This window comes from Myxine glutinosa, chromosome 12 (assembly GCF_964187855.1).
Source record: "Myxine glutinosa chromosome 12, kmMyxGlut1.1, whole genome shotgun sequence".
NCBI lineage: Eukaryota > Metazoa > Chordata > Myxini > Myxiniformes > Myxinidae > Myxine > Myxine glutinosa.
In genome coordinates, this window is record NC_136272.1 from 73,776,698 (window position 1) to 73,794,092 (window position 17,395).

At 43.1% G+C, this 17,395-nt stretch overlaps 3 protein-coding genes across 7 annotated transcripts in view; all 3 read left to right on the top strand.

Annotated features, from left to right (window-relative positions):
* Positions 1–9,079, top strand: part of LOC137437517 (myosin light chain 3, skeletal muscle isoform) — a 55,230-nt gene extending 46,151 nt beyond the window's left edge. For all 3 annotated transcript variants that reach the window (XM_068131903.2, XM_068131904.2, XM_078766008.1), the window contains exons 4-7: positions 131–304; positions 433–510; positions 2,770–2,811; positions 8,667–9,079. In XM_068131903.2, coding sequence (XP_067988004.2) covers positions 131–304; positions 433–510; positions 2,770–2,798 — 281 coding nt within the window. In that variant the 3' untranslated portion in view covers positions 2,799–2,811; positions 8,667–9,079. The remainder of the gene's footprint in view (positions 1–130; positions 305–432; positions 511–2,769; positions 2,812–8,666) is intronic.
* The window catches only part of HPRT1 (hypoxanthine phosphoribosyltransferase 1), a 684,029-nt gene that overhangs the window by 528,765 nt on the left and 137,869 nt on the right, over positions 1–17,395 (top strand). The window lies entirely within an intron of this gene.
* The window catches only part of LOC137437518 (microtubule-associated protein tau), a 52,737-nt gene continuing 49,610 nt past the window's right edge, over positions 14,269–17,395 (top strand). The window contains exon 1 of one of the 3 annotated variants that reach the window (XM_078766010.1): positions 14,269–14,347. The gene's annotated coding sequence lies outside the window, so the exon portion shown is untranslated. Of the gene's footprint in view, positions 14,348–14,442; positions 14,540–16,595; positions 16,811–17,395 lie in introns of those variants that run through there. The other 2 variants (XM_078766009.1, XM_068131905.2) reach the window with 2 other exon arrangements.

Below are 17,395 nucleotides of genomic sequence, written 5' to 3' on the forward strand. Positions count from 1 at the left end.
TTACATGTGTATCGCTTGGTGATGTCTACACTCATCACATGGAACTTTTTCGCTTAGCAATTCATGCTCAAATGAATGTGCACATGGTTCATCAATCCAAGCGATGCTCCCAAAAATCGTCTTTTCACAGACATGAAGAACAAAACTCTGGACTTCGAACAGTTTCTGCCAATGCTCCAGTCTTTGTCATCACAGAAGGACAAAGGTACATACGAGGACTTCATTGAAGGTCTGCGGGTCTTTGACAAGGAGGGAAACGGGCTGTTGCTTGGTGCTGAGCTTCGCCATGTACTCTGCGCTCTGGGTAAGTCGCACGCTGTGACTGTTTTTTTAAATGTTTTTTAAAAATTTATTTGCGTCTCTGCATCACAAAGTGCTTTGTAACTGCTTTACTTGACATTTTATGATTGACTGTTATTGGGGGTGTTCTAGGTGAAAGGATGTCAGAGGATGAAGTTGAGGAGCTGTTGGTTGGTCAGGAGAATGCGGACGGTTACATCCCCTATGAGGGTAAGATTCAATGACAGGATGTACCTAAGGCAGCAGAGGTATAAGAACGGTTTACTGACTGGCTAAAGAAGCATTACAAGTGATTTGTGGTGAAGGGCCATCTTCGTACGACAGTCGTGGCCAAAAATATTGGCACCTTGCACTTTTTTCAAAGAACTCACAATTTTCTCGAAAAATAAGTTGAAATTGACAAAAGTATTTCATCTCCACAATTCTTTATTTCACTGTTAATATTGCAGAACCTTTGTTTTAGATTCAGAACTTAATATATCGTTTTAAATCAGAAAATAACAATAAATGGCATTGACAATTTTTGACACTCTCGACTTAATATTTGGTAGCGGCCTTTGGACAAAATAGCCGCAGTCAAGCCCTTCCTATAGCCATGAATGAGCTTCCTCCACCTCTCTGATGGCAGTTTGGCACACTCTTCTTGTGCAAACTGCTCCAGTTCTCCCAGATTTGAAGGGTGCTTTCTCCAAACTGCTGTTTTCAGATCTCCCCACAGGTGTTCAATGGGATTTAGATCTGAACTAATTGTGGGCTACTTCAGAACAGTACAGCGTTTTGTCTTGAACCATTCCTGGGTGCTTTTTGAAGTGTGTTTGGGGTCATTGTCCTGCTGCAAGACCCATGACCTTCGACGGAGACCCAGCTTTCTGACACTGGGTTGAACATTGCGCTCCAAAATGCCTTAGTAATCTCCTGATTTCATGATGCCGTGCACACATTCAAGGCACCCAGTGCCAGAGGCAGCACAGCAACCCCCAAAACATCATTGAACCTCCTCCATGTTTGACTGTAGAGAAGGTGTTCTTTTCTTTCAAGGCTTCATTTTGTTTTTTGTAAACATAGAGATGACGTGCTTTACCAAAAAGCTCCAATTTGGTCTCATCTGTCCACAGGACATTCTCCCAGAAGGATTTTGGCTTGTTCAGGTGTGTTTTGGAAAACTCCAGTCGGGCTTTTTTATGTCTCCCTCTCGACAGTGGGGTCCTTCTGCGTCTCCTACCATAGAACCCCCTTTCCTTGAGTTGGTGACAGATGGTGCGAGTTGAAACTGTCGTATCTTGTGTCTGAAGGTCAGCTTGAATCTGTTTGGCAGTTGATCGAGGTGCTTTCTCCACCATTCGAACAATCCTTCGCTGCAATATTTGATCAAGTTTTATATAGAGGGGACGTCCAGGGAGGTTGGCTCCAGTGCCATGGGCCTGAAACTTCCTGATAACATTGCGTACGGTGGACACAGGAACATCTATGTCTCTGCAGATGGACTTGTAGCCTAGAGATTGTCCATGCTTGGCTACAATCTTGTGTCTGACCTCCTCAGACAATTCTCTGGTTTTTCTTGCTTTTCTCCATGCTCATTGCGGAACACACAGTGACAAAACAGCAGAATTACTCGTTTTCTCCATTCAAACTCGTTGAATGAGCGATTTTTATATTGCATGAACCTGCAATTCACCATAGGTGAGTTCAATACAATGTAAAGGAGAATCACCTGCTTGAAATCTAATTATTTCTTACAACTTCCAAAAGGTGCCAATAATATTGTCTGGGAAATTTTAGGATTTTTGTGTGGAATAAGCTAAGATTTAGTAATTTTTTCAGATTTTTTGTTTTGTTCCACTGCAAACGAAAGAAATACATCTATGGATACCAAAATATACAAAATATACACATACAAAATATTCTGTAATTTCAACAATTTCCTGGAAGAAATGGTGCATTATTTGAAAAAAAAGTGCAATTGTGCCAATATTTTTGGGCACGACTGTGTGTGTTTATATCTGTGTATATATATATATATATATATATGTATATATATATATATATATATATATATATATATATATATATATATATATATATATATATACGTATATGGAAAAGTGCGATATATATATATATATGTATATATTTTTTTTCGACCTTTCCCCCAAGATTCTGATTTTTCTCTACCACCTTTCCCCATTCCTCTCTTTCCTCTTACCTCTCAACCTTTCTTTTATCCTCTATTATATGTCTTCCTTTCTCTTTTATCAAGTATCTTTTTCTCAATTCCTTGAAGATGACCCCTTAAACCATCAGCCATAAATGCTGTTATTGATATTATTGAAATGATGACTATTCTGCCGCTTGGCAGCCATGACATATTTTCATCATGTGAATGGTCAGATTCAATACTGAAAGCATAGTCAAGTGTGTTAACGTGCTGTCAGAATCCACAGTTCCTCAACTCGTTTTCTTTCTTTACAGCTTTCGTCAAGCACATCATGGTTCAGTGAGCAACAATTTTAGGTTGGTCTCACAATTTGACATGCTCACAAGATGTATAATCTCGAATAATAATAATAATAATAATAATAATAATAATAAGCAATGTTAAAAAACGGTGTCATTTTAAAATCGATTAAATGTCACAACAGGGAAGTCATGTTCAACATTAAGGATAAGCAGAAGGCATATATCAGGAACGAGATATCAGAATTTGAGTTAGACTCATTTAAGTATTGGTGTAAACGAAGGGCTCGGTAAGAAAATAAGTAGGCCAGCCAAAAGCGAATAGTCATTCGAATAGTCAATAGTCAATAGTCGAATAGTCATAATGCTAAGGCATTATTGAAGTACATAAGGGGAAAATAACAGGATAACACCAGAACAGCACTCTGTACAGCACATACCTCCACCAGGCTGAACAATTAATGATTTGTATCCATTGATAGGCCAGGTCTGGATTCGGACCGAAACCAAAATCCAAATCCAAATCTCCCCCATATCCCATCCCTTTCAAATCCCTCCCCTTGCCCCTTCCCTCCCAAACTCCCCCCTCACCCCTCCCCTTCAAATCTCCCCACCCTCATTGCTTCTCAATTTCCCCCCTCTCACTCCCCCTCCTCAAAGCGTCCTCCCCGCTTCTTCCCCCTTCAAACTCTCACCTCCATCTCCCCCAACCTTCTGCCTCGCTCTTCCCCCTCCTCAAATAACACCTCATTGTGGCTCACCCAATCACCATCAAACCTTTTGTCCGCCCCATCCTTCCCTTTCTCCGAGCTATTCTGAAATCTCTGACACACCTTCAACAGCTCTCCCTACCTCTTCCACCTCTTCCACATCTTACCCTACCCCTCCTCCCCCCTGTTCTGTATCTGATGCTCCCCCTTCCTCTTCATTAACGGTATGGACCTCAAACATCCGGGGCCTTCGTTCAAACTTAACTGATCTCTCCATACAGGTTGCTTCTGTCAAACCAGACGTGATCTGCTTAACAGAAACTTTCCTCCTTTATGATGTCTCTGATTCCATAGTATCTCTCCCGGGCTACTCCCTCCTCCGGTATGATAGACCTGAGCCTCGTCCTGGAGGCGGGGTTGCTATCTTTATCAAAAACTCTCTTCCTCACTCGCCCTGCACTGCACTCTCTCCACCTCACCCCCAGGAATACCTCTGGCTACGGCTTCCCCTTCGCTCCCACCTCTTGTTCATATGTGTGTTGTACCGTCCACCAAACAGTGATGACTCCATCTACATCTCGCTGTCTGATGATATGGACCAACTTCTATCTACTCATCCCAACTCTCTCTTCCTCATATGTGGTGATTTCAACTGTCATCATGCCAGTTGGCTGGGTGTGGGTACCTCTCTCACCAGCCATGGCTCCTCAGCAAAGGACTTCTGCGACTCACTGGGACTGACACAATCTGTCAATTTCCCGACCCGGATCTCAGTCAACGGAACATCTTCTCTTCTGGACTTGGTTATGACTAACTTCCCTGAAAATGTCTGCTGCTCTTCTTCTGCTCCGATCGGATCATCTGATCATGTCCTTGTTAAAGTGGACATCTCTCTGACCATCCTCAGGGAGCCTGCTCAGTGTCGACGAGTCTGGCATTTCACTCAGGCCAACTGGCACGGTCTTCAAGCAGCCATAAATCATCTGGACTGGTCTCCCATCTCTACCACCTCTGACATCAACTCATCCTGGGAATTCTTCCAAAGTAAATTGCTCTCTCTCATGCACAGATTTATCCCATCTCGTCTTCAGTTGTCATACCCTTCCTCCCGTCCATGGTACACGGAATCTTGTGGTGAGGCTGTTGCCCAGAAACAACTTGCCTTCGTCTCCTGGAAAGCAAATCCAACGGAAGGAAATCTCATTTCCTTTCACAAAGCCCGAAACAAGTGTGTGTCCACCCTCAGGAGAGCCAGGAAACAATATCTCTCCGTTCTCAAGACCGAACTCTCTTATCTGTCTCCCTCTTCCAAATCCTGGTGGCGCCTGGTCAAATCCGTTTCTGGTGTTTGTTCCCCCTCCATCCCCTCCCTTACCTCAAACGGCTACACAGCTGACTCCGCACGTGAAAAAGCTGAATGCCTCAACTCTGTGTTTGCCTCTAAATCTTGTGTCCCAAACCCATCCCTCTCTGTACCCACCATACCCAGTCGTACCCTGCTGCTCCTGGACTCCGTGTCCTTTCCTCCTGACAAGGTGGAAAAGTTTCTGTCAACCCTCGACTCTGATTCTGCAACTGGACCCGACGGCATCAGCCCACGGGTCCTAAAATCCTGCTCTGCTGCTCTATCTCACCCTCTCTCTGTTCTCTTCACCCTCTCTTTTGCTCAAGGTCAACTGCCATCTGCTTGGAAATCAGCCAACATCACCGCTTTGCACAAAAAAGGTGCAAAAACAGATCCTAGCAACTACAGACCAATCAGCCTTCTCCCAATTATCAGCAAAGTCATGGAATCCATCATTGCTTCGGATATGAAATCTTTCCTCTTCTCCAATGGCTTGATCTCTGATCATCAATTTGGTTTCAGACCAGGTCACTCTACTCTGGACATGCTGCTTCTGCTGTCTCAACAATGGATGGAGGTCCTCAATGCCAAACAGGAAATTAGAGCTGTCTCCCTCGACATATCACGTGCCTTCGACACGGTCTGGCACCCCGCTCTGCTCACCAAACTCTCCTCCTTTGGTATCCATGGAAATCTCCACGCATGGCTGGCGGACTTCCTCTCTAGTCGTCGTCAACGTGTGGCCCTGAATGGGTTTCTCTCATCTCCTCTTCCTGTTCAGGCTGGAGTTCCCCAAGGCAGTGTTCTGGGCCCCGTGCTTTTTCTGGTCTTCATCAATGATCTCTCTGACTCTCTCGAAAATCCTCTCTATCTCTTTGCTGATGATTCCACTCTCTGCCGCTCCATTCCTCTTCCCTCAGATCGGCAGTCTGCTGCCTCCTCACTCTCTGAAGACCTGGACAAAATCACAGACTGGTCAAACAAGTGGAACATGTCTTTCAATCCTGACAAATCTCACACTCTTACTATGTCTCTCCGAAAAGATCGACTGGACAACCCTCCCATCTACTTTCTCAACAATCCTCTCCAAGAAGTTCTGTCGCTCAAGATTTTGGGTCTCACTATCTGCCATGATCTTTCTTGGGAAAACCACATTTCCAAGCTGGCCTCCAAAGCCAGTCGCCGACTGGGCATCCTCCGTCGTGCGAAGTCCTTCCTCGGCACACCTGAGCTCCTCACCACATACAAGGCTTTCATCCGCAGCTCAATGGAATACTGTTCTCCCCTATGGGCCGGTGCTCCTGCCTCACACCTAGCTCGGCTTCACGCTGTTGAAACCAAAGCTTTCAGAATTATTGGAATCTCCCGCGATGAAGCTATCTCTGAGGGCCTTTCACTCACTCACCGCAGGCAGGTAGGTGGTCTTTCTGTCTTCTACCGACTCCTCTCCGGCCTTGCACCCCCAGCTCTCTCTGTGCTCTGTCCCCCAAATATTCCTACAGGTCGCACAAGATCTGCCAGCAACCCTCTGATGGTTAAACTGCCGAAATCTCGGCTCTCTGCTCACCTTCACTCTTTCATTCCTCTTTTCTCCCGCCTCTGGAACAAACTCCCTCACTCCCTTCAATCCCACTCCTCCCTCCAGGTCTTTAAAACAGCTGTTCACCACCATCTCTTATCTTCCCCCATCCAAAACCTTGATCTTTTCTACCCCCGCTAATTCACCCCAGATCCAACTTGTTTGAAATTCCAACTTCTTTCCTGGAAGTCCTGGCAGTGTCCATATGTTTTATACCTCTCCCACCGCCCCCTTCCCACGCCCCCCCCCCCAAAGCCCTCGCCCTCTCTCAGATCTCTCGATGTCTCCATGTCTCTCGGTCCCTGCTCTCAAATGTTGTGTTTGTGTCCTTCCCCCTCTCTCCCCATCTTGTCTACCGCTCCCTATGTTATATGTTTTATGTGTCGGTTTGTCTTTCTGTGTGATTAATGTTCGCTCTTTCACGAGCCTCGACCTTGTATACAAAACAAAACAAAACAAAAAAAAAAAAAAAAAAAAAAAAAAAAATCAAATCAAATCGGCTTGTTCTTGTCACCTAAGCAACTCGTACACCTCCTTTTTTTCACAACTTGTCCACAACTTTTTTTAATATCGTGCTATATATTGTTTTTGGCACATCAATGGTGAAAAATCACTGTTAAAATTCTAATAAATAAATATATGTTCTTCTTCTTAAATATATATATATATATATATATATATATATATATATATATATATATATACATATATATATATATACATATATATATATATACATATATATATATATACATATATATATATATACATATATATATATATACATATACATATATATATATACATATATATATATATACATATACATATATATATATACACATATACATATATATATATATATATATATATATATATATATATATATATATATATATATATATATATACATACAGTCGGTCCCCGCTATTCGCGGGGGATACGTTCCTGGAAAATCCGAGAATAGCGAAACCTGCGAATAGGGGGGCATTGTTTCAATGAAAAAGGTGGGAAAGGTTCCCGATTAGCGAGGAACAAACCGCGAATGGTGAGGCAAAATCCCCAAATGGTGAGGGAAATCCCGAGAATGTCGACAATAATCCGCGAAGGTTGATGAAAGTCCCAGAAATGGTGAGACAAAACCCATGAATGTTGATAAAATCCGTGATGGTACCTATTGTTTCAATAGGGAAAAGGGAGACAGCTAATTGAACTTCAGACGGAAGTCAAACAGTTCAATCTTGGTTTCATGAGACCACAGAATCTTGTTTCTCACAGTCTGAGAGTCCTTTAGGCACTTTTTTGCAAACTCCAAGCGGGCTTTCATGTGTCTTTCACTGAGGAGAGGCTTCCGTCTGGCCTCTCTGCCTTGAAGCCCATATCGTTGGAGTGTTGCAGTGATGGTTGTCCTTCTGGAAGTTTCTCCCATCTCCACACAGGATCTCTGTAGCTCAGCCAGTGACCATCGGGTTCTTGGTCACCTCTCTCACCAAGGCCCTTCTCCCCCGATTGCTCAGTTTGGCCGGGCGGCCACCTCTAGGAAGAGTCCTGGTTGTTCCAAACTTCTTCCATTTAAGAATTATGGAGGCCACTGTGCTCTTGAGAACCTTCAATATATATATATATATATATAAATAACCACCTTTAGAGGCCATTTTTCCCCGCAAAGCAGGGGGCTTCAATGCAGCAGAGATTTTATTGCAGGCTTCCCCAGATCTGTGCCTCGACACAATCCTGTCTCTGAGCTCTGCAGGCAGTTCCTTCGACCTCATGGCTTGGTTTTTGCTCTGATATGCATTGTCAGTTGTGAGACCTTATATAGACAGGTGTGTGCCTTTCCAAATCATGTCCAATCAATTGAATGTACCACAGGTGGACTTCAATCAAGGTGTAGAAACATCTCAAAGATGATCAAGAGAAATGGGAGGCACCTGAGCTAAATTTCAAGTGTCATAGCAAAGGGTCTGAATACTTATGTAAATGTGATATTTCAGTTTTTTCTTTTTAATAAATTTGCAAAACTTCTAAAATCCTGTTTTCTCTTTGTCATTATGGGGTGTTGAGTGAAGTTTGATGAGGGAAAAGATGAATTTAAACGATTTCAGCATAAGGCTGCAACATAACAAAATGTGAAAAAAAGTGAAGGGGTCTGAATACTTTCTGAATGCACTGTAGATGGACTCATTATTGCATTTCTCTGCTTGGACAGAAAAATATAGTCCACAAAGTTGACTAATGGCTCTCCCCCTCCACCCTTTTCACTTCTTTTTGTGTCCAGATGTTCCACTTTTTCCTGCAAAGACACTTACTTGGGTGTCTTGATCTCCAACCCACTACGTCTTGTACAATCTACGCTTCATTTCTCCGCCACTCCCATCCTTCCCCACAGTCAATATGTCTGTAAACCCCCTTTGTGGTTTTTCAAACCCGTTTGTGCTTCCTGCATTACTATTCATTGTAACTTATTCCACTATACGTGTACCATAATCGTCTGTATAACCATCCCAATATAATTTTGACTGAAATCCATTTTTGTGACTTTTGACAAACACGTCGATCACAATGCAAGTACGTATGCTCTTCCTGGCAACCATTTTTTCCACCGCTGTGCGTTCCTTGATGTGTCTGTGAGGCACCTGGCACAGCAACAGCACTCATTAAAGGACTGTTCTGAGAAAAACTTGCCTCAAAGATGTCTTCCTTTGCTTTTCTTACATGAAAAAAAGCTTTGTTAAAAAGAGGGTATGTTGGAAAAGCAGCACCACCTCAACACACATTATCCGTAAATCAGCAAAATTGATTTTGCACAACCATAATGCACACATCTAACACCCATCGCGTGATCTTTCCAAAGCGTCGGTGCTGGATGAGTAGTTTTGTGGTAAGAACACACTGGATGGTTTGCCATTGCCTTTCCTCGCAGTTGGCAGGGCTGGCATTTGGATTTTGGCCAATGTGCATGCAATGGCCGACATTTCACAAAAGACACCGTGGTATCTATAAATCCACCAGCTTGTGTGAGCAGACGGTACACCCAGCTTAACGATTAGGTATCTTAAGAATAGCATATCCAATGATTATGCATCACCCTGCTTGTGATGCACTTATCGAAAAAGTTTGCTGTCGGGTTGGAAATCAAACCCAGGCAAGACCGTTCAAAATGCACAAAATGCACTACAAAAGTGTGCACTGCCTCTTTTTTTTCTTCTTCTTCTTCGTTTGTAAACATGTTCGTGTTTCCATGTAAACCCCCTTGATGTAAACATGAGCAGAATGGAAGGGAACAAAATCAAAAGTGGAAAACACCAACAGCAGAGTGCAAGTGAGACCGAGATCAAGGAGAGGGGGAGAAGGATACATGGGGGGTGGACAATCTGCACGCAAGCTGAATGAAACACAGCAAGAAGAGAAAGGGAAAAGCAGGGGATGAAATGGGGAAAGGAGGTGAGGGAAAGGGGGGAAATCCTACCCGAGAAAAAGTGACTACTTGGGAATTGGGTCATTTGGGGTAAGAAGATTTCATCAGTATGGATGGCGGAGAAATGAAGGGTAGTGGTGAACAGCTGTCTTAAAGTCCTGGAGGGAAGAATGGGACTGAACATATTGCGGAAGTTGGCTCCACAGATGAGAGAAAAGAGGTACAAATGAGCGCAGGTGAGCATTGAACCTGGATTTTGGAAGTTTAACAAGGACAGAGTTACTGGCAGACCATGTGCACCTTGGTAGAAACTTTAGCTCTTCTGTCAGTTCAGTAAGATGAATTCAAAGACCTTAGAGAAGTTGTGAAACACTGACAGCCATGCACCGATAGGATTGTCATCCCTTGATGTTACAATGTGGGTGGAGGGGTGTGGGGGCTGAATGGGGGGGCAGATGGAGACCGGTTCACTAGACATTTAAAAAGATAATTAATCATTGAACTGGCAGTTTGCTTTCGACCTGTCAGTTTATTTAACACAGCCTTGTGATCAGTCCTGGTTTGTTTGCTACGTTTCCACTTTGTTCTGACATTACTATACGTGCAGTTGGGGTTGATAAATGTCCATGTTGCTCAAGTGCCATATTTGATGAATTCTACAATTTCTCTGAATATGAACACAAACATTTGAGTTTGAATATTATCCGTTTACATTGGCTGAATTCAAAGTGCTATCTCCATATCTTTGTAATATTAAGTGGGTAATGTCAGGAAATGTTAACACAAAATTCCATCAAGTCATCCAATTTTGCATTTGGTTGGCCCACAATTAACGGTAGAAACAATCCCAAGTGCGTTGAGCAGCACTTGCTGTTTTTCAATCATACTTCTACAAACCTGTATCAAGGATCCGATCTGATGTACCATTTCATACTCTGTTGCAGAGCTGTGTTGGTTCTGCCGAAGCAGTTTCTTGGCCAGGGGTCATGCTGACAGGTTTACCATCCCTCTCCCAACAGGAATTCGGGGAGGAATGTGGAATTTGGCCTTGGTGCCGGAGATAACTCGCCTACGCTTAGCGAAGGAAAGGGATCTGATACTTTATGTCCCTTGCCCTTTGGGTGGTTAACACACACACACACACACACACACACACACACACACACACACACACACACACACGCTTCCACGAAACAACAGACCACCTACTATTAAAGGCCATACTCAAAAACTGCAATACGAGAAGAACCAAATTGTCCACAACCTGGATAGACTATAAACAAGCTTTTAACAGAGTTCCACGTTCATGGACGATAAAGTGCATGCAAATGTACAAGATAAATCCCCAAATAATCAAATAATCCTGATTGAGAAAGCCATGGATAGATGGAATCCCACACTCATCCAACAACACTCGAAAGTGCTCGGAGTCTCCTAGTCAAGAAGACAGCCTCCTCCAACCCGCCCTCCTATTTTGCCCGGCTCTCGATCCACTAAGTTACCTCATTAATGAGCAAGGACACCAATAAGATACACCCTAACAACCAATAAAACAAGTACAGGTACATTCAAAGTACAACACCCCCGTGCCAAATAAATAAATAAAATATCATCCAGCACGTGACATTGCTGGGGCACCTGCAGCACGTGGAGACGGAATTGTGAGGGAGCGGTGTACAATAATTCATTGCGTAATTAAAATAAATGAATGAATGAATGAATGAATGATCGTTTTAAGGCCATTTTCCCCGCTAGAGCGGGGGTTAGCCTTGCGGGCCCCATGACAATCATGGTTCCCTGTTTGAGGCAATGTTTTTATGGCCGGATGCCCTTCCTGACGCCAACCCTTAGTCGCCTCTTACGATGCGCAGGGATACGGTGTACCTATTCTAAATCGGGGTACACACCGGCATCATTCATCCCAGCAAGCTGGTACTCAATTTGCCGACCTCGGAAGGATGACAGGCTGAGTGAACCCCCCTGGCGTTAATTCAGCGATCGACCGGGATTCGAACCCTGGATCCGAGGATCCCAAGCCGGCACCCTAACCGCTCAGCCAACACAATTAAAATAAATAAATAATAATCATAAAATAATTATTGTCTTAATCAATTGGCTAATATCATACCTTAACTGCCAGTGTTTCATCCAAATCTGTAATTTTTTGAAAACTAATTAAATAATTGATTAATAAGTAATGAATCTATTAATTGATTAATAAATAAATCAAAAAATATCCTTTACAGCCAAAACACCTGGTCGCTGTCGTGTCCCAATATCAGCTTCCTAGCTCACATTGTGCCTGAGAAATATTGCCAAGTTGAGAAAGAAGATAAATAAGTGATGAAATAATGAAAATAAATAAATAATAATAATCATAAAATAATTGAATTATTAATCAATTGGCTAATAGCATCCTAAACCATCACCGTTTCATCCGAATCTTTAAACCTTTTGAAAATTAAGTGGTTAATCCTTCACTTCTCTTTCTTCTTCTTTCTTTCTTCTTTTCTTTTCTTATTTTTTCTTCTTTTCTTCTTCTTTCTTCTTTCTGCTTTTTCTTCTTCTTTTCTTTTTCCTTTTCTTTTCTTTTCTTCTTTTCTTGCTTTTCTTTCTTCTTCTTTCTTTCTTTCTTCAAGTTAATCCTTCACTGCTCACCTTCACTCCTTCATTCCTCTTTTCTCCCGCCTCTGGAACAAACTCCCTCACTCTCTTCAATCCCACTCCTCCCTCCAGGTCTTTAAAACGGCTGTTCACCACCATCTCTTATCTTCCCCAATCCAAAACCTTGATCTTTTCTACCCCCGCTAATTCACCCCAGATCCACTTTTTTGAGGTGACTTTTGTCTTCTTTCCTGGAAGTCCTTGGTGTCCTTGCGTTTTATACCTATCCTGCCTCCCCCCAGGCCCTCTCCCTCCCACACATCTCCCGATGTCCCTGCTCTCAAATGTTGTGTTTGTGTGCTTCCTCCCCTTCTCTACCCATCTTATCGACCGCTCCCCTTTTTATATACTTTGTTTGCTTGTTTGTTTGATTTGTTTGTTTGATAAATGTTAGCTCTTTCACGAGCCTCGACTCTGTATACAAAAACAACAAACAAAAAAAAATCAAATAATTACATAATCGATTAATCAGTAAATCAAAAATAGCCTTTAAAGCCAAATCACTTGGTCATTGTCATGTCCAAATATCAGCTTCCTAACTCAGAAGGTGCCTGAGATATTGCCCAAATGAGAAAGAAGATAAATAGGTACTTAATTAATCAATAATAATTAAATAACTAATGAATTAATTGATTGACCAAAAAACAAAAAATAACGTTTTTGCCAATGCAAAGCACGTGCTCATTATTGTAACGAAAGTTCAGCTTCCTAGTTGAAAGGATGGTTCAGATATCGCCCGGACAAACGAGAAAGAAACCGGAGGGAAAACCGAGTCCTCCCTTTTGGCACGTGCCATTGCCAAGCCCCCTCCGGTGCCTGGCGATGACGTCATGCAGCACCTGGATATGGAATAGGAAAGGAGCGGTGTACAATAATTTCCAGAGAAACCAGAAAGATGACAGGTATACTGTGCAGGGATGATTTAAACTCTGCAATGAATGACGAAAAATTGACAGAACAACTGAAATTAGTGAAACAGTTCTCCGACGACATCCAAATGGAATTTGGCCTAGATAAGTGTGCCAGGTGCACATTCGTGCAAGGTAGACCAACAAAAACGGACAACGTAAAAATCAACCTAAATATAACAATACAGGAGGTAGACCCCAATGTCATTTCATCTTTCACCTCCAACCTCTTCTCCACCACCTGTCTCAGCGTGAACATCCCATCCATCACCTGTCTACCCTTTCTAAACCCTGTGCTTATGATCTTACCTGCTTATGACCCCCCCCCCCCCCCCCCCCTCTCCTTCATGTACTTTCTTTGCCTATTTATATGCAAGTTCGTATAAACTGACACCAACCCAAAGAACGAATCATAACCTTTCTTACAATATGATACCCACATGAAAGCTTGCTTCTAATTGGTCGATAAAAAGCATTTCTGGGCTACTAACCAGTAAATCCAGCACTTTATGGGTTAAATGCCCCTTCTAAAACTTATCCTTTAATATGTAAGCATTCCAGAAATATCTGAAATTATTAATTAACTGAAATAACTCGTGAAGGTTTTTGAGATGAGGCAACTTTTGAATTCTCTATCGATTTATACAGATGTTGATTATGAGGCCAGCGCTAAGGCCTGCCTTTTTTACGATGAAAAAAGGTTTTAAAAAATCAAACATTTGAACAGCCTTGGACGTGCACCTTGACCCCACGGCCAAGCCACACCGCCTATCAAGGCTGTCCCATTAACATACACATGCACCTCAACCCAACGAGCCTTGATTTTTATATTCAAAGAAAAACGTGCGCATGACGTCACTCAACGAAATTACTACGCGCTGACGTAGAACGTCGGTACTGCCCGCTGGGCGATCCGCTCGTGCGAATGAATAATTCGGAAGGAATTACGAGATATACAAGATACTTGAGGTAAATATCGATATTTTCATCTAAAAACGTTTTGTTTCCTTTCATCAAAACGACAGCTCAATGAGAGGAGTGCTGGCAAACTAGGAAAAGAAAGAATTAGCAAAAAGGAAAAAATAATAGAAAACGGTTTCTTCCTCGCTTCGAGACTGATCAGTGATTGAATCTTCGGGCGTTCGTCGATCGTCGATCGGGGTCAGTCAGAAATGACCATTATTATTTTTTACCTCAGTGGCCGTTTCTCCGCTCCCCTCATTCTTGCTTTGTTCTGCGTCGAGCTCGGTGCGCGTCCGATCTGATGATGTGAATTATGAGCTCGTTCCTTACGGCACGGGTCTCATCATTAGCCGATGCAAGCCCATGATCATGATATGTGCATGTTCGACCTATGTTTTAGTCAATCGATGAGCCATGTGACGTTTCCCCACAAATACCGTGTCCCATGTGTGGGGTCCATTTTGTGTATTATGTTACATGTATGATTGGACCGCACATCTAACATGTGTATGTGTAATATATGTGACGTGTTTTGCTCCTCGTACGTACGACGCTATCTTACGACCTATTCCTTTTCTCATGGCTTCGATTTAAGTACTTTGTGCCCCGTGAGTTGGACGATTCTGGCTCCGAAGCATAAAAATAAAGAGCCATTCGGCTTTGTGATTGGTCACGTGTGTTCTTGGCTTTAATGGTAACTATGAACTGGATTTGACAACTCCATCAGGACTAGACCTTTTGATCTATCATGAAACATTTGGCCACATGCCCATCTCTCTCCATCTCATAGTTGATGCCGTGTGCTACACATCATTGCATTGGTAGAGGAATGATCTTCCCAGCCAGGGTTTAATTTCCTCTTCTTCTTCTCCTTCTTCTTCTTCTTAATCCTCTACTTCTTCTTCCTCCATATTCTTCTTCCTCTTCTTATTCATCTTCTTCTTCTTCTTCCTCTTCTTCATCTTCTTCCTCCTCCCTCTTCTTCCTCATCATCTTCTTCTTCTTCTTCTTCTTCTTCTTCATCTTCTTCCTCCTCCCTCTTCTTCTGCGTCATCTTCTTCTTCATCTTCTTCTTCATCTTCTTCCTCCTCCCTCTTCTTCTTCTTCATCTTCTTCCTCCTCCCTCTTCTTCTTCTTCATCTTCTTCCTCCTCCCTATTCTTCTTCTTCATCTTCTTCCTCCTCCCTCCTCTTCTTCTTCTTCATCTTCTTCTTCATCTTCTTCCTCCTCCCTCCTTCTTCTTCTTCATCTTCATCTTCATCTTCTTCTCCTCCCTCTTCTTCTTCTTCCTCATCTTCTTCCTCCTCCCTCTTCTTCATCTTCTTCTTTCTCCCGCTTCTTCTTCTTCATCTTCTTTCTCCATCTTCTTCTTCTTCATCTTCTTCTTCCTCCCTCTTCTTCTTCCTCCCTCATCTTCTTCCTCCTCCCTCTTCTTCATCTTCTTCTTTCTCCCTCTTCTTCTTCTTCATCTTCTTCTTCCTCCCTCTTCTTCTTCCTCTTTTCTTAAGCTTCTTCTTCTTCTTCCTCCATATGCAGATGACATAATTGGCTTGTGTTGCTGTTGCAACGCCCTCTGTAGGTTAATAGAGCTGGAATGTGTAATTTGTTGAGGGTGTCGGCGATATCTCGCCTACTCTTCAAGTTCAAGAAGGAATCTTTTATTGACCACCAAATAACTCCAACAGATGGGATGCCCAGTTTAACATCCATCCGAGAGAGACACGTTGATGAATTCCCCTACCTGTGAAACACCAGGATGGCAGGTTGTAGCTAGGTCGGGATTCGAACCAAGGCCAGGCAGCTTAGAGGTGAGTATGCATACCCCATAAGGCATCCTGCCAGCCCTTTAAATATAATAGTTGTCTGTTATTGACTGATGAGACATGCCAGCATACGTGACAGATCAACAACCAGGGTTTATGGGCACAGGTTGGACTCTCCTCTCAGCAGATTTTGGCCCCTGCATGACAAAAACATATAGTTTGGACTAACCTATTGCTACAGTGGCATTGGAAGATGGGCATAGGTAGTTTGCGCAGGGGAGAGGGTGCGAACGAGAGAGGGAAAGAAAGAAACAGAAACAGGCAAAGAGGATGTAAGCAGAATAACAATTAGCTGCCTTCTCTCCAGAGCAGTTTGAAGAACTTTTGGCCATGGAAGCTCCAAATCCAAGTGTGTGAAACTTGGGAGATTGTGTGCACACTTGTTACAAAACCTCCTTATTGCATTGTTCATACAAATACAATTTACCAGTTTTACTGTTTGCAGTCTTTCCCTTTTTCTCCACCTCCTGGTATCTTTTGGCATCTCTGTGACTGATTGAAATGACTATAGAGCAGGACCTCAAAGTTCAAACTCTGGTTCCTGATTGCGCTTCGCTGTGCTTCTCCGTTGACGTTTTTGCACGTGGATGTACAACAAACTATAATCGCAGACGCCCACAAGCGGGGCTGGCAGGATCGCCTCCAGGTATGCACACTCGCCTCGGAGCTCTCTAGCCTGGGTTTGAATCCCAACCCAGGTATAAACCGTCATCCTGTTGCTTCACATGATTCATCAATGTGTGCCGCCCCTCGGATGGATGTCAAACGGCTGTCCTGTCTGCCGACATTATTTGGTGGACATCACATATCCCACGGTGTCATTCGTGACGAGTAGCTGAGCTATCACTGGCATCATGAACAAATTCCAAATTCCTACTCAAACCTTAGTTGAATGCCAGACCTGGTCAGCCTGTTCGTGAAAGACGTAGGATAAGCTTTCCCCGGCCAATCCCACAAGAACGAATGAATGAATATGAATGATCGTTTTAAGGCCATTTTTCCCGCTAGAGCAGGGGTTAGCCTTGTGGGCCCCATGACAATCATGGTTCCCTGTTTGAGGCAATGTTTTTATGGCCGGATGCCCTTCCTGACGCCAACCCTTGGTCGCCTCTCACGATGCACAGGGATACGGTGTACCTATTCTAAATCGGGGTACACACCGGGATCATTCATCCCAGCAAGCTGGTACTCAATTTGCCGACCTCGGAAGGATGACAGGCTGAGTCAACCC